At 33.0% G+C, this 27,449-nt stretch overlaps 1 protein-coding gene and 1 long non-coding RNA gene across 3 annotated transcripts in view; both read right to left on the reverse strand.

The window, feature by feature from the left end:
• Positions 1-1,682, reverse strand: LOC135125987 (uncharacterized). Its single transcript, XR_010279985.1, has 2 exons — positions 1,255-1,682; positions 1-1,203 (listed from the first exon to the last, which is right to left on the reverse strand). It is a non-coding gene; the product is annotated as an uncharacterized LOC135125987 (long non-coding RNA).
• A 4,150-nt stretch (positions 1,683-5,832) lies between these two features.
• The window catches only part of LOC135126136 (RNA-binding protein fusilli), a 99,132-nt gene continuing 77,515 nt past the window's right edge, over positions 5,833-27,449 (reverse strand). The window contains exons 4-11 of one of the 2 annotated variants that reach the window (XM_064051967.1): positions 25,547-25,601; positions 24,252-24,362; positions 18,068-18,338; positions 17,658-17,873; positions 17,375-17,605; positions 10,917-11,133; positions 7,087-7,301; positions 5,833-7,035 (exon numbers count right to left, since the gene is read on the reverse strand). In XM_064051967.1, coding sequence (XP_063908037.1) covers positions 6,889-7,035; positions 7,087-7,301; positions 10,917-11,133; positions 17,375-17,605; positions 17,658-17,873; positions 18,068-18,338; positions 24,252-24,362; positions 25,547-25,601 — 1,463 coding nt within the window. In that variant the 3' untranslated portion in view covers positions 5,833-6,888. Of the gene's footprint in view, positions 7,036-7,086; positions 7,302-7,746; positions 11,134-17,374; positions 17,606-17,657; positions 17,874-18,067; positions 18,339-24,251; positions 24,363-25,546; positions 25,602-27,449 lie in introns of those variants that run through there. The other variant, XM_064051966.1, reaches the window with a different exon arrangement.

Below are 27,449 nucleotides of genomic sequence, written 5' to 3' on the forward strand. Positions count from 1 at the left end.
TTTTAAGTAACAACGATATTTATTGTCTTAAATATTATAAGAAAACAAAACAGCGCGCAAAGTGTTTAAATCTGATACTCTTTGCATCTTTCTTCAGACCTTGTTTAAAAAATCAGCCACTCTTCGTACACTTGGTTGAATCTAGATCTTAGAAAACTTAATAATAGTGTCATTTAAGTAAATTCTTATCAACTAGAAGTTAATTATAGATAGGTACACTAACTCGACTAATGTTTTCGGCGCGAAACCGAAATCAAGAAAAATTATATAAAATGTTTTATGACTATGTCTTCATAACATACTATAAAATAATATGTTTTAATCGATTTAACAATAAATTCAACTATGTTTTATAGTCATTTTGACTAATAAGTATCACTAATAGAATATTGTAGAGAAACATACCTATTCAACTCTTAGTTTATTGCACATTACCTACTAATTTTGAGCTTGTTTTTGAAACTTAGCTAAACTTAACGATAACATAATTTGCCTCGTACTAATTATGAGTATTTCGTTGCGTAGGAATTCAATTCTTTCACTAACAGTAACGATATTGCAGTGTAACTACGAGTACAGGCTACTAATAATAAATCACATAGAGTAAGCAGTTAAGCGAGGCTATTCCTTAAAATAAAACAATCACATTGATTACTCTAGTGGAAGACAACGCAATTTTTGTTGTTAACATTCTTTTCTTAAAAGTAATCAATAATCTCGTGCCTTAATCAATCGATAAAATTGCACTAATATTTCACAAGCAGTCTGCTAAATAAAACCCGGAGGTCGTCCACACTTAGTGTGTGAACCCACTCCAGTCGGCTACGATCTTAGGTACTTAATCTACGCTAAACTGAGATAAAGATAATTTAAAAACATAATAATTTATATTAACAAGAAAATATATTATAATCTGCAATATATATTAATTTAAATAGTCGCTATATATTAATTCCATTTATACAAGTATCTGATATGTGCAATTAGAAGTTACAATGTCACTGAATCTCAGCATTTTCTTATTTCGGTGATACTAGGTTAGGTACGAGCGATCGATTAAATCTTCAACTCAACATACTGATTCGGAACGAAATTCTGTCTGGCCTTGTCGTGCTCGGGTCGGGGGATCCCATCTACCATGATCCGGGCGTCCATGGCGGGCATGGGCGCCATGGGCGGCAGCGCCACGCACTCTGGCGGCATCTGCGAAACCCAAATTAGCGTCATGTCGCACGCGGAGGACTGTTACGTTACCATGGCTTGCTGCGGCTGCTGCGGGGGCAGGGCTCCAGGGGGCGGCATGGTCGGGTAGTAGTTCGTAGGGGAGACCGGGGGACTAGGGTACGGCCAGTAGAAGATCGGCGGCGGCAGAAACTGTCTCGGACCCAGTGGCGCTGCTGCGATCTGCACGGGACCGTATCCGGGGAAATTGGGGCCCGGGTGGAAGGCCGTCGGGATGATGTTGCCACCTAGACAGAAAACGCGGAAATGAGAGCGCGTTCAGCCGCGCAACGAGCGACTTCACGTGTTTTTAGTGATTATTTGATGAGATGAATTAACGAACTCCATGCTCAGACGTGAAATGTGGCTTAATACTGTCACCAAAATGGCACGAGTGCCATCCCACATACAAAAGAAAGCTTCTCCATGGTTTTTAAAGTCTACGGTGTGTGACAAAGAAGTGTGTTATTCTAAAAACTAAAAATCCACAAAGAAAACCGGGTGGGTGGGTGGGGCCCCTTCGATTTTTGTAAACGTAGATTCGACCACTTGATAAAAAAATCAGTCTTCATCTAATCAAATAAGCCAATTAAATTAAAAAACGGTGGTGGGTGGGGTTAGTTAAACATAAAAAAATTGAGAGTTTATGAAAGTCAAATTTGAAAAATTAAAAAATCGAAAATTTGACAAAATGACAATTGAAAAACAGAAAATCTAAAAGCGGGAAGTCGAAAAATCAAAAGATTAAGAAACCGAAACATTTGAAAAATTCGAAAACTTGAAAAATTCAAATATCGAAGAACTGAACTGAAAAATCGAGAAATCGAAAAATCTAAAATTTTAAAAATTAAAAAATCTAAAATTTAAAAATCGAAAAATTGAAAAATCGAAAAAGTAAAATAATCGACACATCGAAATATTGAAAAATCCCAAAACTGAGATATTGAAAGACTAAAAAATGGAAAACCTGAAAAATCCGAAAACTGAAATATCCAAAAATTGAGAACCTAAAAAGTCGAAAAATTGAGCAATCGAAAAATCCAAAAAGTGAAGTCGAAAAATCGAAACCTTACAAAAACTAAAAAATGAAAAATCGAAAAATTAAAGAATTGAAGGACAGGAATATCGAAACCCTCGAAAGTCAAGAAATGGGAAAATCAAAACATCGATTAATTGAAAAATCGAAAAATTGACAGTTTATAAATGTCAAATTTGAAAAATTGAAAAATCGAAAATTTGAAGAAACGACAATTGAAAAACAGAAAATCTAAAACGGGATTCCGAAGGCCGAAATTGCGAAAAATTGGGAAATCGAAAATTTTAAAATCGAAACCTAGAAAAATTGGAAAACAGAAAAATCGTAAGCCGAAAAGACAAAAATCCACAAACATTGTGAAAATTGTAACATCAAAAGAAAAATCGAAAATTTAAAAGTTCTAAATTAAAAAAAATCGATAAATCTAAAAACCAAATAAGTCCAAAAAGCGAAACATCGCAAAATTCAATTACTGAAACATTGAAAAATCCAAACATCAAAAGAGAAATCGAAAATTTTAAAATTTATAATTAAAAAAAAAATCCAAAAATTGATAAATCGAAAATTCCCCAGATTGAACAATCAAAAATGGAAACATCAAAATCTAGATAAATCGAGCAATGGAAAAATTGAAAAATAGAGACACTGGAAAATAAAAAAAAATTCGAAAAATCTAAACTCTCAAGTTTAGAAAAATCGAGGGATCGAGAAATCCGAGAAATCGGCATCAAAAAATTGGAAAAACTAAAACCCAAAAGTGTGAAAAATTGGAAAATATAAATATGGAAAAACTGAAAAATCGAGAAAATGGAAAAATTCCAAAACTGAAATGGGGGAAATCGAGAAATTGAAAAATCGAGATGTTGAAAAATCGAAAAATTGAGAAATCGAGATAGGCCAAATTGAAAAACCAAAAAGTTAAATACTGAAAAAATTAAAATTCAAAAAACTGATAAATCGAAAAATCTAAAACCCAGAAGTCGAAACAACAAAAAACTGGAAAATCTGAAAAAAAATTGAAATATCGAAGAACCAACCGGAAATTCTAAAGCTTTAAAAATTGATAAATAAAATGTTGAAAAATTGAAAAATGAAAATTCCAGAAATCGAAGTATTAAAAATTGAAAAATCCAAAAGGTAAAAATCGAGAAATAGAAAAACCGAAAAATAGAGAAACCCAGAAGTCGAAAAATCTAAAGTTTAAAAAATTGGAAAAAGAAAATATCGAACAATTGAAAAATCGAAACATCAATGAATCGAAAATTTGAAGAGTTAAAAAATCTAAAATTTAAAAATCGAAAAACTGAAAATCCAAATTTTAAGAAATCGAAAAATCCAACGATTGAAAAATCGAAAAATCCACAAATTAAACAATCAAAAAACCGAAACATCGAAATATCGATAAATTGAGAAATCGAAAAATTGAAAAATAGAAAAACTGAAAAACCGAAAAATCTAAAACCTCAAGTCGAAAAATATAAAAACTGAAAAATCGAGAAAATGAAAAATTCCAAAACTCAAATCCCGGAAAATTGAAATCTACAAATCGAAAATCGAAATAGGCCAAATTCGAAAAACCGAAAAGTTAAAAACTGAAGAATTTAAAACCCAAAAAATCGACAAATCTAAAAACTAAAAATCCACAAAGAAAACCGGGTGGGTGGGTGGGGCCCCTTTGATTTTTGTAAACGTAGATTCGACCACTTAATAAAAAAATCAGTCTTCATCTAATCAAATAAGCCAATTAAATTCAAAGACGGAGGTGGGTGGGGTTAGTTAAAAATAAAAAATTGAGAGTTTATGAAAGTCAAATTTGAAAAATTAAAAAATCGAAAATTTGACAAAATGACAACTGAAAAACAGAAAATCTAAAACCGGGAAGTCGAAAAATCAAAAGATTAAGAAACCGAAACATTTGCAAATTTCAAAAACTTGAAAAATTTAAATATCGACGAATTGAACTGAAAAATCGAGAAATCAAAAAATCTAAAATTTTAAAAATTAAAAAATCTAAAATTTAAAAATCGAAAAATTGAAAAATCGAAAAAGTAAAATAATCGACACATCGAAAAACCCAGGAGTCAAAAATCGAAAAGTCGAAGAATCGAAGTATTGAAAAATCCCAAAACTGAGATATTGAAAAGCTAAAAAATGGAAAACCTGAAAAATCCGAAAACTGAAATATCCACAAACTGAGAACCTAAAAAGTCGAAAAATTGAGCAATCGAAAAATCCAAAAAGTGAAGTCGAAAAATCGAAACCTTACAAAAACTAAAAAATGAAAAACCGAAAAATTAAAGAATTGAAAAACAGGAACATCGAAACCCTCGAAAGTCAAGAAATGGGAAAATCAAAACATCGATTAATTGAAAATGGAATAATTGACAGTTTATAAATGTCAAATTTGAAAAATTGAAAAATCGAAAATTTGAAGAAACAACAATTGAAAAACAGAAAATCTAAAACGGGAAGTCGAAAAATCGATAGATTAAGAATCAAAAAATTCGAAAACATGAAAAACGGAAATATCGAAGAACGGAAATGAAAAATCGAGAAATCGAAAAATCCAAAATTTTAATATTGAAAAATTAAAATACCAAAAAATTGAGAAATTTAAAATTTAAAAATCGAAAAAGTAAAAAGTCTACACATCGAAAAATCCAGAAGTCAAAAATGGAAAAGTCGAAGAACAGAAATATTGAAAAATCCCAAAACTGAAAAATGAAAGAAAAACTGACGAATCGAAAAACTGAAATATCCAAAAACTGAGAATTAAAGAATCGAAAATTTGAGAAATCGAAAAATCAAAAAAGTGAAGTCGAAATATCGAAACCTTAAAAAAATTGAAAAATCAAAACCTGCAAAATCGTAAGATCGAAAAATTGAATAACAAGTAAACTGAAAAATTCCAAAACTGAAATGTCCAAAAACTTAGAAATGAAAAAATTGAGAAATCGAAAAACCAAAAAAGTGAAGTTGCAAAATCGAAACCTGAAAAAATAGAAAAATTGAAAAACCAAAAAACCTGAAAAATCAATTGAAAAATCGACAAATAAAGAGTTTATAAAAGTCAAAAATTGAAAAATCGAAATATTTAAAAATCGTAAAGTCGAAGAGAAAAACTGAAAACCGAGAAATTGAAAAATTGAGAAATTGTAAAATCCAAAAATTGAATAATAAATAGGAGTAAATTGAAAAGTCCCCAAACTAAAATTTCGAAAAACAGAATTCAAAAGTAATTCGTGTGACCTGAATTAAAGTGAAGGAAACATTACAGTAAACAGCTTATAATATTCTGGTAAATCTAGTGTCTATGACATTTTTTTTTTGTAGTTAATTTTATTGCTAGCTAGACACAAACACTGTTGCCAACATAAGTGGAGGAGTTCTCAAACGTCATTTAATTTAAACTATGACGCTTCTCTATGTTCTCTGGTTGGGGATTAAAGGAGACACAAGTGACTATTAATTTTGTTTTCAGGTTGGCAACCTATTTAAAATTGTATGATGGCATACCTGCTTGTCAAATTGTATGACAGCTGCCATTTTCTGCTGGAGAACTAGAAAAACGCAAATTTTAAGTAACAACGATATTTATTGTCTTAAATATTATAAGAAAACAAAACAGCGCGCAAAGTGTTTAAATCTGATACTCTTTGCATCTTTCTTCAGACCTTGTTTAAAAAATCAGCCACTCTTCGTACACTTGGTTGAATCTAGATCTTAGAAAACTTAATAATAGTGTCATTTAAGTAAATTCTTATCAACTAGAAGTTAATTATAGATAGGTACACTAACTCGACTAATGTTTTCGGCGCGAAACCGAAATCAAGAAAAATTATATAAAATGTTTTATGACTATGTCTTCATAACATACTATAAAATAATATGTTTTAATCGATTTAACAATAAATTCAACTATGTTTTATAGTCACTTTGACTAATAAGTATCACTAATAGAATATTGTAGAGAAACATACCTATTCAACTCTTAGTTTATTGCACATTACCTACTAATTTTGAGCTTGTTTTTGAAACTTAGCTAAACTTAACGATAACATAATTTGCCTCGTACTAATTATGACTATTTCGTTGCGTAGGAATTCAATTCTTTCACTAACAGTAACGATATTGCAGTGTAACTACGAGTACAGGCTACTAATAATAAATCACATAGAGTAAGCAGTTAAGCGAGGCTATTCCTTAAAATAAAACAATCACATTGATTACTCTAGTGGAAGACAACGCAATTTTTGTTGTTAACATTCTTTTCTTAAAAGTAATCAATAATCTCGTGCCTTAATCAATCGATAAAATTGCACTAATATTTCACAAGCAGTCTGCTAAATAAAACCCGGAGGTCGTCCACATTTAGTGTGTGAACCCACTCCAGTCGGCTACGATCTTAGGTACTTAATCTACGCTAAACTGAGATAAAGATAATTTAAAAACATAATAATTTATATTAACAAGAAAATATATTATAATCTGCAATATATATTAATTTAAATAGTCGCTATATATTAATTCCATTTATACAAGTATCTGATATGTGCAATTAGAAGTTACAATGTCACTGAATCTCAGCATTTTCTTATTTCGGTGATACTAGGTTAGGTACGAGCGATTGATTAAATCTTCAACTCAACATACTGATTCGGAACGAAATTCTGTCTGGCCTTGTCGTGCTCGGGTCGGGGGATCCCATCTACCATGATCCGGGCGTCCATGGCGGGCATGGGCGCCATGGGCGGCAGCGCCACGCACTCTGGCGGCATCTGCGAAACCCAAATTAGCGTCATGTCGCACGCGGAGGAACGTTACGTTACCATGGCTTGCTGCGGCTGCTGCGGGGGCAGGGCTCCAGGGGGCGGCATGGTCGGGTAGTAGTTCGTAGGGGAGACCGGGGGACTAGGGTACGGCCAGTAGAAGATCGGCGGCGGCAGGAACTGTCTCGGACCCAGAGGCGCTGCTGCGATCTGCACGGGACCGTATCCGGGGAAATTGGGGCCCGGGTGGAAGGCCGTCGGGATGATGTTGCCACCTAGACAGAAAACGCGGAAATGAGAGCGCGTTCAGCCGCGCAACGAGCGACTTCACGTGTTTTTAGTGATTATTTGATGAGATGAATTAACGAACTCCATGCTCAGACGTGAAATGTGGCTTAATACTGTCACCAAAATGGCACGAGTGCCATCCCACATACAAAAGAAAGCTTCTCCATGGTTTTTAAACTCTACGGTGTGTGACAAAGAAGTGTGTTATTCTAAGTAAAGTAAAATAGACTCACCACAGTGTAGCAGAGTTTACCGTTCCACCAATTGGCGGCAGCAGACACCACGAACGACTCCAATCCCGGGTATAACCAATAACTAGCCCACATGGTACAGTATCGCTCATTTTTACGAAAGAGTGAGTGAAAAAGAAGTGTGAACACAAAAATGAGCCATACGCTTAGCAAAAGGAAAACTAACAACAAACCCAAAGCATTATTGTGACAAACATTTATTAATTAAGTGTAAATAATTAGAACATATTGTAATGAAGTAAAGAGCTGCATACAGTACAGAAATATAAGTGGTCGTAGAGTTATATTATCACTTCCTTGGCGACTTTCGCTAGACATGGAACGCGTCGTGGCCTCCCGGGTGTAGCACATGCTAGTAACCGACTCGTGTACTGTTAGTAGAGATGAAGCCTAACAAGGGCCAAGAATTCGTAGAAGTTGTTAGTCCACCCACTCAACCATCGCTTTGACGGCTGCACTCTAACTCTGACCCGACAGTTGGCACCACTGACCCACACCACTACCAATCACCGAGTCAAATGCAGCCACATCAAAGCACACACACCAAGACATGTTCAAAATCTAGCGAAAGCTTAGGAAATGCAAGGCTTACACTAACCTACAACGGCGGCGGCGTGGACCGCTGCCCGCTCTCCACGCCGCCCCCCTCAAAAAATTCTATAATCTAAATAAAAATTAAAAACCCAATATTATAAACTTGTATGCATCAGTTTGTACAATAAGTAACTCATACGTTACTCGGATCCAAAACTCCCAACGCCATCTATCAACACAACATGGACGCGCAGAGCGCGGCCAGAAGCAAGCCCGACTCGACTTGCTTCTGCCTGCATACATTGTCCTATACCATCTCAACAAGTACCCAATCCAGTATTATATTAGTTGCGGACATTTTTGTTACGACAAAAGCTGTCTTACACATGTAAAGAATCATCGAAAAATATCTCGCTTCACGAAAATGCATCTAAATATCAACAAGATATGTATAACAATAAAAAAGTGGAATGTCTCGAAATCACAATGGTTATTCTCTTTATACACAGTCTTTGTAATAGCTGCAGCGGAATGGTCCAACACCGTCAACAGTGCGCTCGGCGGCGCGTCAAATATCCCAAAGCGCCACTAAATCGCGACGCCACCAGCAGGCCCGAAGCGCCATTTTTTAAACGATAATCTTAAGCAAATCTACTAAATTTATAAGTAATTTGGTTAGTACACGTTCAATTATCTAGTCTTCGATCGATATTTAGTAGTTTGAGCTCCAAAAGGTAGAAAAATAATGGGGCTGACGTCACACTTTTGGCGCACTTTTCAAATTTTGACAAATCCGAAAGTTTCGTTTTAATTAGTCAAAAATTACTCAAACGTGTACGTCAACCCTACTAAATTAACTGTGAATTAACGATTCACACTTAACCAAAATAACACCGTTTATAAATATAAAGAGAAATATCTTAACAAAACGTTATTTTTTAGTTTTTTTTTTACTAAAGAGTATTAAATTTAACAATATTACTAAATTGCAACGACTAATGTCGTTCTTGAGTGACTAACTTGAAATCAACTGACTTATCAAGTGAATAAACTTAAGTACTTCTCTAGTATTATTTATCCATATTAACACTGCTGCACGAAGTTCTTTTGACTAAAATTACGTTTCAAAATTATTTTGCTGTCGAAAATATTTTGTTAACAGTTAATTTTATTTAAATTTCTTCTCTTGTTAACTATTTCGGTTCTATTAAGTTCATTTTTAGGATGCCGACTCACTGTTTTGGCGCCACTTTTCAAATTTCAACCAATTCGGAGGCTTCGTGTCCTCGGAAAAATATTTATTTAATGTGTCATATAAATTCCAAAGCAATCAACACGTTATTTGAATAATCAACACAGGAAAATAGATACTGCTACAAGTTTTAATGAGATTGCAATTAGTTGTTTGAATTTGAAGGTTCCTACGATTTTAATTGGTCGAAATTCGAAGTGACGCAACCGTGTGACGTCAATAAATATACGTTTATACAAATAAAGAAAAATATCTTACAAAACGTTAATTTATAGTTTACCAGAGTATTAAATTTAACAATAATAATTACTAATTGACTTTTGACAACTTGAAATCAACTGCCTACTTAAGTACTTGGTATAGTATAGTATTATTGGTCAAGTCTGCAGTGACTAAAGATAAAAATCACACCCTGCTTCAACGAAAAAACGGAATTCTATGTCAGAGTTTTAATATAATTTGCAAGTTTCAAAATTATTTTGTTTTACAAAATATTTTAATTGTTACAATTATTCGATCTAGTGTGCAGTCCGCTGGGGGAAGAGCAATCATTACTTGCAGACAATAGAGTCCAAATTCCACTGCCACTTATGCACACAATCTAACAAAGTTTCAAGTCTGATTTTAAACTAAGTTATTTCCTTGTAGTTGAGAATTTATTTAATCCAAATTTTATGTACAAACACTTGCTCTTTTCTGCTAAACCTACTCGGTGTATAATATGTATATATTTTACAAAAATATGCATGAGCAATAGAAAAATATTTTACAAAACTTAGCGCTAAAGTTGTTTTTAAGTCGTGCTCCGAGGCCGAGAAGCACGAAAGTACCACTTTAGAAAATATTTTCTAGAAAATATCTATACGTTAATGAAACGTCAAATTCGGGAGACTTTCGCCCTTAATAATTATTTGTCATCGTAAGGCACTTAAGTTCCATCTAATATCACTAAATATCAACTATATACACCCTTATCTACATGTTCGGGTAGAAATGCTGGTACACCGGCAGCGTGCCCTGCGCATGGAAGGCCCTTTTGGCCGGCGCCGCCTGCTCGTTGAACGCGTCCCCGTAGGTGCGCTTCATCGCCACGTGCTGCATCATGGGGATGACCCCGGGCCCGGCGCCCGGGAGCAAGTGCGGCGGGTAAGCGATCTGGGGCCTCGGCAGCCCCAGCGGCGCCATCCGCGGCGGGATGACCACGAACGGCGGCTGCGACAACAGGTGCATCGGCATCGGCGCGTTCTTCAGCACCGAGCCCTGGAGCGCCGACGAGCCCGCCGTGGGCGACACCGGGCCCACGTTCTGGTTCAGCACGGCGAGGTTGTGCTGCGCGATCTGGTTCATCAGCAGCATCTCGTTCTGGGCCTGCGCCTGCGACTGGCGCGCCAGCAGGTTCTGCTGGGCTATGATCTGGGCCTGCTGCTGGGCGAACACGGCCGGGTTGTCCCAGCTCAGCGGGCCGCTCATGTTTTGGGATATTTGACCGACCGCGGAGGTGTTTGGCGGAGGCGGCGGGGGGATATTAGTAGGTGGAAGAGGCGCTGCTATTGAAGGTAACATACCGGGACTGAGCAGCGCGGGGGTGGCCTTCGCGGGGGAGACGGGGGCGGGGATGCCGCCGGTCAGCACGAGATTCATGTCCTCGCCCGAGCACTGGAACACTTCGATGTAGCGCTGCTTCTTGCCGAAGATCATGTAGCGGTGGTGCTTCTGCTGGGCGGTGGTGTACGCGGATTGCTCGGAGTCCATCTGGATGAAGGCCTCGCCGCTGGGCTGGCCCTGGACACAACCAAACACAAAGTTATTGCATGCCCCTTGTTTGTATGCAACCAAATAAACAGCTCAATCAAATATGACATCACCAGTGACTATACTCACTGACATCACACAATTTACACAATATTTTCAATCGTTCGCGGTAAATAACTGTGTGATGTTCCGCTACCAGACCGTTGAGACACCCTGTATGCTACAAACTACGTACTTGAGCATATTATTTTTGAAAACCAATAAAATTTTACAATATGGAGGTTAGAAAATTTTAAGGGGGAACGCTAGACGAGAGACAAGTTTGAATTGCGCGCCATTTGTTGTCTTATTCTTTTGACATATTAATTTTAATATTATTAATTATTATATTATTCAAACACACTGTAGAGCAAACAAGGCTTATCAAGCCCGTCTATTAGTTTATTCGCCTAAATGTATTATTAATACCGTTTTCAAATTGAAAAATCGAAAAATTAATAATTGAAAAATTGAAACTTTTTAAATGAAAAAAATCGGTAAACCGAAAAATTAAAAAATCTATAAATCGAGAAATTGAACAATCTAAAAATTAAACAATTTAAAAATCGAGAAATCAAAACATCAAGGAAAACAATAAAGTTAACGGAAAATCTAGAACTTAAAAATTGAAAAATTAAAATACCTATCGAAAAATTGAAAAACCGAGAAATCGAAACATCAAAAAATGGAAAAATTGAAGAACCGAAACATTGCAAAATCTCAGAACTGAGATACTGAAAAACTGAAAAATGGAAGGAAAATTGAAAAATCGAAAAAGTGAAAAAATTCAAAAATGAAACACTGAAAAATCCAGAAATCTAAAAATTGAAAAATCACAATTGAAGAAAGAATTGAAAAATCAAGAAATAGAGAAATGGGAAAATCAAAAAATCAGTTAATCGAATAATTGAAAAGTCCAAAAATTTAGAAACGTCAAAAATTGAAAACTGAAAAATAAAAACAGTTAAAAATCGTAAAACTGGAATATCGTAAAGTTAATAAACTGAAAAACTGAAAATTTAAAAAAAAATCGTATCAAAAACTAAAAATTCAAAAAATCGAGAAATGGAACAATCAAAAAATCAAAACGTTGAAATCCCAGTAAGTTGATAGATAGGAAAAATTAAAAAACAAAAATTTTAAAAATCCAAGAATTGAACAACAAAAAAAATCTAGGTCTGAAAACTCAGAAAATTGAATGATCGAGAACAAAAAATCTAAAATTTAAAAATTCGACAAATTGAAAAATCATGGAACTGAAAAATTGAAAAGTCGAGATAGTGAGAAATCTAAAAACCTAAAACTTGAAAAACTGAAAAATTAAAATATAGAAAAATTTAAAAACCGAGAAAACACAATATCAAAAATTTGAGAAATTGAAGAAACGAAATATTGCAAAATTCCAAAGCTGAAATATTGAAAAACCGAAACATTGCAAAATCTCAGAACTGAAATACTGAAAAACTGAAAAATGGAAGGAAAATTGAAAAATCGAAAAAGTGAAAAAATTCAAAACTGAAATCTTGAAAAACTGAAAAATGGAAAGAAAATTGAAGAATCGGAAAAGTGAAAAAATCCAAAACTGAAACATTGAAAAATCCAGAAATCGAAAAATTGAAAAATCACAATTGAAGAAAGAATTGAAAAGTCAAGAAATAGAGAAATGGGAAAATCAAAAAATCAGTTAATCGAATAATTGAAAAGTCCAAAAATTTAGAAACGTCAAAAATTGAAAACTGAAAAATAAAAAAAATTAAAATTCGTAAAACTGGAATATCGTAAAGTTAATGAACTGCAAAACTGAAAATTAAAAAAAAAAATCGTATCAAAAACTAAAAATTAAAAAAATCGAGAAATTGAACAATCAAAAAATCAAAACGTTGAAATCCCAGTAAGTTGATAAATAGGAAAATTAAAAAAAAACAAAAATTTTAAAAATCCAAGAATTGAACAACAAAAAAAATCTAAGCCTGAAAACTCAGAAAATTGAATGAACGAGAACAAAAAATCTAAAATTTAAAAATTCGACAAATTGAAAAATCATGGAACTGAAAAATCGAAAAGTCGAGATAGTGAGAAATCTAAAAACCTAAAACTTTAAAAACTGAAAAATTAAAATATCGAAAAATTTAAAAACCGAGAAAACACAATATCAAAAATTTGAAAAATTGAAGAAACGAAATATTGCAAAATTCCAAAGCTGAAATATTGAAAAACCGAAACATTGCAAAATCTCAGAACTGAAATACTGAAAAACTGAAAAATGGAAGGAAAATTGAAAAATCGAAAAAGTGAAAAAATTCAAAACTGAAATCTTGAAAAACTGAAAAATGGAAAGAAAATTGAAGAATCGGAAAAGTGAAAAAATCCAAAACTGAAACACTAAAAAATCCAGAAATCGAAAAATTGAAAAATCACAATTGAAGAAAGAATTGAAAAGTCAAGAAATAGAGAAATGATCAGTTAATCGAATAATTGAAAAGTCCAAAAATTTAGAAACGTCAAAAATTGAAAACTGAAAAATAAAAACAGTTAAAAATCGTAAAACTGGAATATCGTAAAGTTAATAAACTGAAAAACTGAAAATTAAAAAAAAATCGTATCAAAAACTAAAAATTAAAAAAAATCGAGACATTGAACAATCAAAAAATCAAAACGTTGAAATCCCAGTAAGTTGATAAATAGGAAAATTTAAAAAAAAACAAAATTTTAAAATTCCAAGAATTGAACAACAAAAAAAATCTAAGCCTGAAAACTCAGAAAATTGAATGAACGAGAACAAAAAATCTAAAATTTAAAAATTCGACAAAGTGAAAAATCATGGAACTGAAAAATCGAAAAGTCGAGATAGTGAGAAATCTAAAAACCTAAAACTTTAAAAACTGAAAAATTAAAATATCGAAAAATTTAAAAACCGAGAAAACACAACATCAAAAATTTGAAAAATTGAAGAAACGAAATATTGCAAAATTCCAAAGCTGAAATATTGAAAAACCGAAACATTGCAAAATTTCAGAACTGAAATACTGAAAAACTGAAAAATGGAAGGAAAATTGAAAAATCGAAAAAGTGAAAAAATTCAAAACTGAAATCTTGAAAAACTGAAAAATGGAAAGAAAATTGAAGAATCGGAAAAGTGAAAAAATCCAAAACTGAAACACTGAAAAATCCAGAAATCGAAAAATTGAAAAATCACAATTGAAGAAAGAATTGAAAAGTCAAGAAATAGAGAAATGCGAAAATCAAAAAATCAGTTAATCGAATAATTGAAAAATTCAAAAATTTAGAAACGTCAAAAATTGAAAACTGAAAAATAAAAAAAATTAAAAATCGTAAAACTGGAATATCGTAAAGTTAATGAACTGAAAAACTGAAAATTAAAAAAAAAATCCGTATCAAAAACTAAAAATTAAAAAAATCGAGAAATTGAACAATCAAAAAATCAAAACGTTGAAATCCCAGTAAGTTGATAGATAGGAAAATTTAAAATAGCAAAAATTTTAAAAATCCAAGAATTGAACAACAAAAAAAATCTAAGCCTGAAAACTCAGAAAATGGAATGATCGAGAACAAAAAATCTAAAATTTAAAAATTCGACAAATTGAAAAATCATGGAACTGAAAAATCGAAAAGTCGAGATAGTGAGAAATCTAAAAACCTAAAACTTTAAAAACTGAAAAATTAAAATATCGAAAAATTTAAAAACCGAGAAAACACAATATCAAAAATTTGAAAAATTGTAGAAACGAAATATTGCAAAATTCCAAAGCTGAAATATTGAAAAACCTAAAAATGGAAAGAAAATTAAAGAATCGAAACAGTGAAAAAATCCCAAACTGAAATATTGAAAAATTGAGAAACGGAAAAATGGGAAATTCAAAAAAATTGGTCTGAAGAGTTTAGACAGTACTTCCCTCGCTATCGGAAACGTGACATGTTTTTTTTTCACATTAGATTTCAAAGCATTCGGTTTTGTAGTTCCTGATTAAATCAATAAAATAAATTTGCGCATTCATTAAATTATTGGGTCACCCTGTATATCCGAATCCAAAAAATATGAATGGAATGATAAATTACAAGAAGAGACTCATCATATTTTGTAAATTTTAAATAGGATTGTACGGCAAACTTTTGAGCTGACGTCATTAATTTTTTGGAGGGGATAAGCAAATATATTTTGACTAAAAATTTATTATGCTCTTTATAACCTTAAAACATTTGCAAGATTTCAAAGCATTGGGTTCTGTAGTTCCTGATTAAATCAATAAAATAAATTTACGCATTCATTAATTTTTGGGGTCATCCTGTATATGCAAATCCAAAAAACATGAATGGAATGATGAATCACAAGAAGAGGCTCTGCATATTTTATACAATTTAGATAGGATTTATTCAGCAAAATTTTGAGGTGACGTCATCAATTTTTTAGAGGGGATAAGTAAATATATTGTGATTAAAACGGTCCTAGTTTAATAAAAAAATATATTGTTTGTCTATAAAACAAGCTCGTCTTAGACAAAGTATTCGTAAAAAAAATATGTATGTCGTAAAAAATGTACGTATGCTGATTCCGACTGCGATTATGGTTTAAATATTTTTTAGAAAATCCTGTCATGGATGTAGAAACATTTGTGACAGCCAAAGAGGTTTTTTTGAGAAAGTTATCTTTGAATTTAGACCAAATTGAAATAGACACTAGGCAACAGGCACATTTGGGCAAAAGAAAGAGAATTAGGGTTACGGCTTCAAATTTTGGACGTATTTACAAACTTAGACCGACTACAGCAATAGCTAAAACTGTAGAGTCTCTGTTGTACAGTACATTTAGAGGTAACAGTCATACATACTATGGACAGCAAAGTGAGAAAAAAGCTGTCAAGTGTTTTGAAATAAATATAAATATAAAAACTGAACGGTGTGGCTTGTTTATTTCAAAACAATTTCCTTACTTGGCTGCTAGTCCAGACAGGGTTCTAGAGGATAGGAGTGCATTAGTCGAAATTAAATGCCCTTCAAAATCGCAAGATTTGTCTCGCGAAGAAGCGGTTAGAAAAAAAATAATCAAATTTTGTACATTGACAGACAGAGAATTGAAAGTAAAAAAAAATCATGATTACTACTTTCAAGTCCAATGCTTGTTACGGGTATTTCACAAGTTTATTTTGTTGTGTGGACACCCAAAGCAATAAATATACAAAAAATTTATAAAGACGAAAAAATATGTAAAAAGATGGCAGATAAACTTGGCAGATTTTACTTTGGCGCATTATTGCCCGAAATAATTGATTCAAGAAGAAAGAGGAACCTGCCTTTGCGAGAGATTTTTTTAAAATAAATAAAATTTGTTTCTATTTTTTTATGTACTTTAATAATTTATTAGGAGTACATTTTTGAAAAATCAGCCGAGAACTCTAACAATCAGCTTATGGTAGAGCAGGCGATAAGGGTTTTACCTGGAAAGTCGCTTCCGTAAATTTTAGTCGCGCTCCTATCGGCAAAGTACTGAACTAACTGCTCAAATGCTGTGGAATTGATACCCATTTTTATCAATAATTGTTAGTTTTTGTTAAAAACTCTGCTAACCAATAGATCATTAATTTTCCTCAGATATTCCTGTTAAAATTATTCGACGTATTTTGCATTAATTTGTGGTATATTTTGATTTTAATAAACATATTATTATTTAAACAAATTGTACCACTAACAAACATTTAATGACTCTGCGCCCTATAAAAAGTGATGTTTTATCCATGTGCGAATTTTCAAGCGATTGTATGATGGTTATGACTCAAAAAACTTGAAAAGAAAACATACAATGGTGCTTTTTTTACGATATTTCTCAGCCATATTTTTTTACTTGATTGAACTGGTCTCTGCGCTCTAGAATATGGAAAAAGCTGCAGTTTGATGTATGATACATCTATATTAATATTATTTTTTCATACAAAAAACCAAAAAAGTTGGAACGTTAGACAAGAGGCAGGTTTGAATTACGCGCCATTTGTCACCATACATGCAACCAGCAATTCTTTCTAAAATCGACCTCAACTGAGATCAGTAAAATGGAACATTATGATTTAAATAAATTGTGCTAATAACTATTATGTTCCACACATAAAGCAGTGGAAAAACAGAACACAATGGTGCTGTTTGAGCTGTTTTCAGGGGTTTAGAACATGAAAAAATCTGAGTTTGATACATAATACTGTATTATACCTGTCAAACTGCTTACCTGGGCATTGTACACCATGTGAACCCCTTGGAAAATAATATTTTTGGCATAATCTCCTAGAAACTCTAAAATATGTTCGACTTGAGCTTCGTACGGCAGTCCTCTTAACCTAATACATTCTTTTTTGGTCCCAGACGTAATATAATGTTGAGGCAATAAAGGCATGTGTGGTATTAAAGGCGGCAAAGGTTCGGGTTCGTAAGTTCGCGATTCCAGCGACCTGTTAAGTACCTGAAACCACCCCAAATGAGTCCCACACCACACCAAACCCTCCACAACTCACCTGTTGCACCTCGGCCGTCGTAGACCTAAACAATTCGATATACCTAGAACCTATACATTCCCTATGTTTCGAGAGAGCTTTGGGGGCGTCGGCTTCGTTCGCAAAAAGCACGAAAGCGTCGCCAGTGGCTCTTCCATCCGGCTTCCTGACGAAAAGCACGCCGTCGGCGCCGTCCAGGACCGTACACGAGTTTTCGCCCGAGGCGAAGAAGTCCAACTGAAATAAAAAAAAACCGTCATCAAGTCGCGTTAATAACACTATAAAACGCCGTCGAAAACAAGTCCAGGTCCTGTCCTAGGGCCAGCCAGTTTCAAAAATGCAGAAGAACGAGTTCTCGGTAAAAAACCGCCGCGTAACGGAATTACTGCGGTCCCCAAACTTTTCGACCGCTGCTCGAAAATGTTACTCACGACTTGTTTGGCGGTGCAGTCGTACGGCAGCCCCCTCATCCGCACGATGACGGCGGCGCCTCTGGACAGGAAGGCCTGGGCTTCGGAGCTCTTGCCCCCGGCCACCGACAGGAAGTCCTCGCCGGAGGCCCTGTACACCTCGATGTAGCGCTGGCCGATGTGGTGCTTGTGCCTCTTCAGCGCCATGTCCCTGTGCTCTTGGCTCTCGAACTTGATTAAAGCTTCTCCGTTCCGTCTCCCTTGCGGCGACAAGCACAGAGCTACGCCGCCCCTGGAAAAACACGCACTGGTTAAGGAACAAAGTTCGGAACGTACGTGCTGGAAGCCGGCAGTGGCGGAACGAGCGGTTATCGAGGTAATTTTTGTTATGGTAATGGCGTGGAGATAAGCGCGTGGCGATACACCGGCGAGCAAATTTCAGTTTTTGCGATAGCGCGGTAAAAGTAGTTTTTGCAATAATTGGGTTGCGATGGCACAGAAGGTAGGGTTATCGCATGATTAAATGCGGCTGACACTGCGGTGCAAGCAAAAGTGGTGGCGTCTTTTGCATAAGCTGTCAGTGTGTTTCCTGAGCGTTATCGAATTCAAATTTAGTTCAAGAGTCATAAAATAGCTAATTATGTTCATATTATAACAAAACCCACTCGGTTCTACAGCGAGTCGTATCGCAACGTTCAATTTAATGACGTCAGCCGACTTTTATTACGTACTCAGTAGTTTGCAAACATAAACAATTAAATCAACCGTAGGACCTATGATTGTCGAAAAGATAAAAATTTCGACCCACAACTTGATTATCTCGTAGTTTTGCTCATTGTTTTTGGCCATGGAACGATGTTATGTTCCCACACTAAAGATTATATTACAAACATAAAATAGTAACCGAGATTGAGGTTACGAATCTTCCGAGTTACTGTGGCTTGCAGAATTTTTATTAACGACAAGAGTGTCACAAATTGAACTATCAGAGACCAGAGTGGATGTGTCGTAAATTTTTTTTTATAAAATAACACTCCTACACGTGTAGTTTATGAACCCGTGTTGAGTTTTTACCCGAAAAAAAAATCAAAATTGTTTGACAATATGTATTTGTTCTTTTTTTTAACTAATTTAGTGTCAAAAAAATTTACCAACGAATTAGTTTTTATTATAATAATTCTCGAGATCTTCCTGTGAGCGCAGCGAGCACGTTTAACAGATAATCACAAACATTTTTGGGATTCACATTTTCTGGACAATAAAAAATTCTCTTATCAATAATTTAGGTTCTCAGAGACACTGAAGAGTAATTTTTAATAATTCAAATACATAAGTTCGAGTTTCAGAAAAGAATTCTGCGACAGAAAATAGGAATTTCCAGTTGTTGGACTAGAACTGTGAATTTAGAAATCCGACAAAATATTTTCCATTTTTGGAGTTACAATTCTGTCCTAGAAAGTTAGAATTCCATGTCATAAAGTTTTAAAACTCCTGTTTCAAAACAAGAATCCCGGAATAAGAAGTAAAAATATTATAAACTAAAGTAGTACTAGTTATAAAACTGAAATTCAGAAATCTAAAGGCAAAATTTGGAATTAAATACTTCAAAATCAAATTCCGAGTCATAAATTTGAAAATCTTCAGAGTTGAAATTCTGTTCTGATAAGTCAGAACTCCAAGTTACAAAGGTGTTCCGAATTTTAAAGTCCCTGCTTCAAAATGGGAATTCCTAAATAAAAATCAGAAAGTTGGGAATTGAAAATCGAAATTCCTGCTTGTGGGGTTGGGAATTCAAGACGTAAAACTGCAACGTACAGTTCGAAATTTAAATTTAAAGTGATAATTTCAAAACTAGAAAATGAAATTGAAATTCAGAAAAAAAATCAAACTATTAAAAATTAAGAAACTGAGAAATCGAAAAGAATAATTGGAAAAGTGCGAAATTGAAATGTGGAAAAACAGAAAAAGTGCAAAATTGTAAAATCCAAAAATCGACTAATTTTAAAATAAAAAAAAAGTCAAAATAAAAGAAAACCCAAATCGAAAAATTTAAGAGATGAACAATTGAAAAATCGAAAAATTAAAAATCAAGAAACAAAAAATCCCAAAACTGAAAAATAGAAAACTAAATTATTTAAAAGTTGAGAAACTTTAAAATCGATAAATTTAAGAAACCAAAAATCGAAAAATGAAGAGTTAAAAATCGAAAAATGGAATAACTAAAGCATCGGAAAAATCCAAAATTTACAAATCGAAAAATAGAAAATTGAGAAATTTTTAATTGAAAATCCGAAAATAATGAAAATCGAGCAATTAAAAATTGAGACTGAAAAATTGAAAAGAATAACCAAAAGATTGATAAAATAAAATGTGGAAAAATTGAGAACTTAAAATATCGAGAGGCTGAAAAATCGAAAAATTGCAAAATTGTAAAAACCATAAATCGACAAATTTTGAAATTAAAAAAAATGAAAAAAAAAACGCAAATGGAAAAATTGAAAGATCGGAAAAATAGAGAAATCCAAAGTTTACAAAGAGAAAAATTTTAAATTGAAAAGTCCAAAAGAAAAGTAAAACGGGAGCTTCTAGAAACGAAAATCGAATTATTAAAAATTAAGCAACTGAAAAATCGAAAAGAATAATTGAAAAATTGCGAAGTTGAAATGTGGAAAGATCTAAATATTGAGACCTTGAAATACCGAAAGGTTGAAAAATAAAAAAAAATGCAAAATTGTAAAATCGAAAAATCGACAAATTATAATTACAAAATTGGAAAAAAACCTGCAAATCCAAGCATTTAAGAAACAAAAAGTTGAAAAATCTACAAATTAAAAACTAAGAAACAAAAACTCCCAAAAATGAAAAACAGGAATCTAAATTATGCAAAAAGTGAGAAATTGTGATATCGAAAAATTGAAGAAACTAAAAACTGAAGAGTTAAAAATTAAAAAATGGAATAATTAAACGATTGGAAAAATTGAGAAATCCAAAAATGGAAACCTCGAAAACAAAATCCAAGTCAAAAATTTACGATTGGAAAAATTGAGAAATCCAAAAATGGAAAACTCGAAAACAAAATCCAAGTCAAAAATTTGAACTAACGAAAATTCGAACAATTAAAAATTCAGAAACTGAGAAGTCCAAACGGATAATCGACAAATTGCGAAGTCAAAATGTGGAAAAATAGAAAAATTGAGAACCTAAAATATCGAGGGGTTGAAAAATCGAAAAACTGCAAAATTGTAAAACCCAAAAATCGACAAATTTTAAAATTAAAAAATGGAAATATTGAAAAAACGCAAATCGAAACATTTAAGAAATGAAAAATTGAAAATCAAGGAGCAAAAAATCCCAGAATTTAAAAAACAGAAAACTAAATTATCAAAAAATTGAGAAATTGTAAAATTGAAAAGTTGAAGAAACCAAAAATTGAAGAGTTAAAAAATTAAAAGATTGGAAAAATCGATAAATCTAAAATTTGCAAATCCAAAAATTGAAAACTCAAAAACAAAATTCAGATCAAAAACTTGAAGTAACGAAAATTCGAATAATTAAAAATTGAGAAACTGAAAAATCGAAAAGGATAAAAAAAATTGCGAAATTAAAATGTGGAAAAATAGAAAAATAAGAGCTTAAAATATCGAGAGGTCAAAAAATCGAAAAACTGCAACATTGTAAAATCCAAAAATAGACAAATTTTAAAATTAAAAAAAATACCAAAATAAAAGAAAACCCAAATCGAAACATTTAAGAGATGAAAATTTGAAAAATTAAAAATTAAGAAACAAAAAATCCCAAAACTGAAAAACAGAAAACTAAATTATTTAAAAGTTGAGAAACTTTAAAATCGATAAATTTAAGAACCAAAAATCGAAAAATGAAGATTTAAAAATCGAAAAATGGAAAATCGCGAAATTTTTAATTGAAAATCCAAAAATAATCAAAGTCGAACAATTAAAAATTGAGAGACTGAAAAATTGAAAAAATAACCAAAAGATTGGGAAATTAAAATGTGGAAAAATAGAAAAATTGAGAACTTAAAAATCGAGAGGCTGAAAAATCGAAAAATTGCAAAATTGTAAAAACCATAAATCGACAAATTTTGAAATTAAAAAAAGTGAAAAAATAAAAAAAACGCAAATGGAAATCCAAAATTTACAAAGAGAAAAATTTTAAATTGAAAAGTCGAAAAGAAAAGTAAAACGGGTACTTCTAGAACCGAAAATCGAATTATTAAAAATTAAGAAACTGAAAAATCGAAAAGAATAATTGAAAAATTGCGAAATTGAACTGTGCAAAGATCGAAATATTGAGACCTTGAAATACCGAAAGGTTGAAAAATAAAAAAAATGCAAAATTGTAAAATCGAAAAATCGACATATTATAGTTACAAAATTGGAAAAAAACTTGCAAATCCAAGCATTTAAGAAACAAAAAGTTGAAAAATCGAAAAATTCAAATCAAAAACTTGAGGTAACGAAAATTCGAATAATTAAAAATTGAGAAACTGAAAAATCGAAAAGGATAATAAAAAATTCGCGAAATTAAAATGTGGAAAAATAGAAAAATGAGAACTTAAAATATCGAGAGGTTGAAAAATCGAAAAACTGCAAGATTGTAAAATCCAAAAATCGACATATTATTTTAAAATTAAAAAATGAAAATATAAAAAAACGCAATTCCAAATTTTTAAGAAATGAAAACTTGAAACATCGAAAAATTAAAAATCAAAAAACAAAAAATCCCAACATTGAAAAAACGAGAAACCTAAAATTTACAAATAGAAAAATCGAAAAATCAAAAAATTTAAAATTGAATAGTCGAAAAGAAACGTAAAACGAAAACTTGAAGAAACGAAAAATCGAGCTATTAAAAATTAAGAAACTGAAAATACGAATAGAATGTAGAGACAAGTTTCGGAGTTACAAAGTTGGAATTCATACTTGTTAAATCAAAATTCATACTTACGAAGATCGAATTCCAAGTTTCAAAGACCCAATTCTGATATTCAAACTAACAATTCCGAGACAGAAAATAGGAATTCTGGGTGGTTAAATAGCCTTTTTTTGAAACAACAGACAATGAAATTCAAATTACTTACTAAATTCTGTGTTTCATGTGACGTCATCAAATTATTGATGGGAATGGTCAAATGGCGGACCCACTTTTTCATAATTTAGGAGTTATGAAACGCCAGACACTATTTATTTCGAGCAAAACGAAATGTCTATCTTATATACAATTTTTTACAACAAATGTGCTACAAAATGGAGGTCTTCCTCAACGAAACAAAAAATTTAGTATGCATTGGCTGCTTTTATATGCCTCAAGTAATAAATAATTCCATTGTGATTAAAGTAAAAAATAAGCCACACATTAAAAATTGTTGTTGTTTTTTCTACGACCATTTGTGTAATTGTTAGAAAGCAATTAACCCAATGGGATAACGAAACCATTGCACAACTACTAGTAACTCTGGTGAAGAAAATTCTAACCTTGATTTTTTTATCAAAAAAAAATAAATAAATAAAAGTAAAAAATTGTGTTATTTTTTTAAATAATAAAGCCTCCTCTGTGTTTTTTAATTTACCGCCACAAATAACTCGCATTATTAAACAAAAGACTTTCTACTTAATTGAGAACAATGATTTTTCCCAATTTTCGAGTCCCATTGTTAATTTTCGAACAATCGCTGAGTTAGTTTACAAATCCGAGATAAAAACGAGCCGCACTGTGACCATCAAACATTAAGAACAAAAAAGATAAACTGTAAAACAAAAACACCACACCTCCAAGACCACGATAAACACCAACAGCTGAAAATGGTCAAACTGTTTAAAAAAAAAACACTCGACGTAGTTTATATTTACGGAAGTCCAATCACAAGAAACAATTCTGTGTCACGAATTTTCTAAGCAAACACGGACAAGAACACTGTAAATAGTCCTTTGAACAGTGAAGCAATCGTTCCAGCGATTAGATACTCCGCACAAAAGTTCACTTCTCATCCCAGATCCCTCACTTAGTCAAAACTAGTTCGAAATTAAAAACCGATTGGACGTTATGCGTCAAAAATTGCCATAATTAGGAGCTCCGTGGAGTAATTGCCTCACAAATGAGCAACGTAATGAGGCACGCATTTTTCCAATTCGTGAGCCATTACCCAACGGAAGAGCCGATAAGCCACCTGTTCCCCGGTACTTACTTGGCGACATTTAGTCCGCTGAAGAACTTAGCGATGTCCTGATCGCTGCTCTGCCAAGGAAGTCCTCTAGCCCTCACCACGCAGTTGCTGTCTATCTCATCGTCTTTGGAACTAGAACAAAAAATCGGACAATGTCAAGCCACGACAACCCGAATTGGTAACATGCGTTCAGATATCTCAGAATAAACAACATTAACAAACACTCCAGATAAGCGCATCTAATCGTCTAGCGCAGTGATGTAACCCTTCGACCCTTCGAAGTTAGCCGGAACTCCCCAAAAATACCACACAACATCTACCTCACAATCCAAGCCGTAGAAACCGCTTTCTACGCACTCCTCGGCCCAAAAGTACTTTGTGTCCCGCAAAAACTTCACACGAAAGCACGCTTTGCTGCCACAAAATCGACTCGAAGGAAAATTCAAGAACGTATCAGTCGTTTCGAAAAAAGTTCAAAGTTTGCGGCGTCTCCGTCTGACGGCTTGATTGCGGCGTGTCGGAAAGAGACGGCGCAATGGACGTGTGCTATTATTATCAACGGCAAGAAGTGGGGCGGTTAATGTCAAACACGATTGGTTTCTGTTCAATAACTGATAAGAAAAAACTCATATTCATGTTGAATGCATGAATTTCGAGTTGGAGGTGCTCGCTTTCTGCAATTCGGACTGTGGGTTTGCTGGGATGACTGATAAGGCGATGTAGGTGTGTGATAAGAGGATGTCCTTCTGCTGCGATGGGTTTTAAATGGCTTGTTTACCAAATGAAAGCGACCAAGGAATCAAAATAACCGATTATTTATCTTCGAAGAATGTTGGGATAAGTACTTGTGTCAACACAGTTCTACCGGTTTTGGATTATCAGCCAGTACAGGCCATGGGTTTGTCTTGCCAAAATAAACACACGGTACATCAGTCAAGTGCTGGAATCAGTGTAATCGATGTAAAGTAGAACTTATACTTGAGATTAAACACTATCGTTCGACTAGTGTGGGTTTATTAAATAACATATTAAAACTCACATTAAAATTTTATACGTTAAATTAAAGTCGGTCAATTTCAAGTACTTTCATCTTCTCATGCTAAACCTATCGAATACTCCATTAATTTTTACTTGCTTCATTATTGCCATTCTTCATTGGTTTTACTACTATTCATAAATCAATACTTGATATACAACTCGTAACTAAAATTTTTACCAAAGCTCTTCCAACGAACAAAATTTCCATATGAAATCAAAATATAAACTCTACTAAACCCGATTCCCGACCCCCTCACCCAAATCCCCAGCCTACTCACCATATTCCCGGTTCCAGCGTCAGATTCACCGTTTCGAGCACCTCGAACCTGTACCCTGCAAGAAAAACAACAAATCAATAAACATCTTTTTATGCAACATCTCCATTTGAAATGCAATCGAACTAAAATGTGCTTATGCAAGTCCTGTTCAGTTCGTTAAACCTGCCGACTGGCATTTCTTCGCGTATCCGGAAGAACGAAATATTGGGAAAGCGCGAAACTCACATCGTCAGTCCGATGCAACGCAGGGATGCAACTGCAGACCGGACAGGGGTCGAAACCCGGTCTGGAAGGGGTAAGAAAACGGGCCTGAAAGACGGCTCCGTTGGGGTTGTACGGTGAGTCGCGACGAAATCGGGAGCCCGCTAGATGCATGGGGTCGCCCCCACCGGAAAGGTGATGGCGTCACTGGAAAGTTGCTGCGCATTTGTGTGTTTGTGCGTCGTTATGCAATAATAATTTTGAAGTCGTTTTGTCAGGGTCAGTGTAATAACGCTAAAATCGCGGTAATAATGATAAGGATCATTTAATCATTTTTTCGGCGGCGGTTGAAAGTCGAATAACGTTTGGTAGGGACTGAAATTTGAAAGGCAAATGCATTAAAATTCATGGAGGTTGGTGATAACGAAGTTATGGGTAAAGGCGAAAATAGGCTTTATGGCTGTCAAACTATAAAATATCAAATGGGAATAGGTGGTTATTATGTGTTGTAAAATCGGAGTACCTAATAGTCTATATTAGTAATATGGTACATGTGTTTATTGTTGGGACGTTGTAGCACTTTTATATCGAACAAATAAGTATCAATATTGGTCTGGTTGAAGTTCAAGCAGGCCAAAAACAGAAATCTGAGGATAAAACTTGACTGTCTACACTGTGAATTTTTTTTTCCAAAATTCTCAAGTTACCACGACTTAAAATTAAAATTTTGAAATTTCAACATCAGCACAGTTTTATCGTTTAAGCATGGACTACAAATTCAAAAAATATAAACATTCTAACTTTCGTCTAACAGTTTCAGTTTTTCAAAATTTGACATTTTGGATTTACAAATTTGGACGTTAATTCAAAATTTTCGTCTCTTAACGATAGATCTTTTTACAACTTTTTAAGACTTACTTCAATTTTGATCATAATAAAGAAGCTTCATTTTTTTTTTAACTAATGTGTCTTCAAATATTAAATCCTAAATCTTGAAGGATTTAAAATTACTGAATTAAAAACAATAATAAAATTACATTTGTTGACTCTCACTTTTAAACCTTCTAAATTTCTAAATTTCAAAGATCGAATGAACTTCAAACCTCAAACTTTGGCTTCTTAAAACTCCAAACATTGTTTTTTTTAAGCTTCGATAGAACTATCGATTTTTTAAAGTTCAAAACTTAAAACTTTTAAACTCAGAAGCCACAAGTTTTTAAACATTAAAACAAAATTTCTAAAACTCGTTCCAGTTTTGTTAATAATCTGAAAAATTCATCGTTTAAACATGTATCTTCAGATTTTAAATCTCCAAGCTAAGAAAACCTGATTTTTAAATGCAATTTACAAATTTCAAAACCTATAATCATTAAAACATTCACTTGTTAAGTTCCCCAAATTTGACACATCGAAGTTGAACTCAAAATTTGAAATTTTTAAATCTCCAGATTCTAACTTTCTTTAAAAGTTTCAGTTTTTCAAAATTTGACATTTTGGATTTAGAAATTTGGACGTTAATTCAAATTTTTCGTCTCTTAACGATAGATCTTTTTAAAACTTTTTAAGACTTACTTCAATTTTGATCATAATAAAGAAGCTTCATTTTTTTTTAACTATTGTGTCTTCAAATATCAAGTCCTAAATCGCGAAGGATTTAAAATTACTGAATTAAAAACAATAAAAAAATTACTTTTATTGACTG

Source organism: Zophobas morio, unplaced genomic scaffold (assembly GCF_036711695.1).
Source record: "Zophobas morio isolate AGI-343-1 ecotype UQ-CSIRO unplaced genomic scaffold, CSIRO_AGI_Zmor_V1 ptg000010l, whole genome shotgun sequence".
In the NCBI taxonomy this organism is placed as follows: domain Eukaryota; kingdom Metazoa; phylum Arthropoda; class Insecta; order Coleoptera; family Tenebrionidae; genus Zophobas; species Zophobas morio.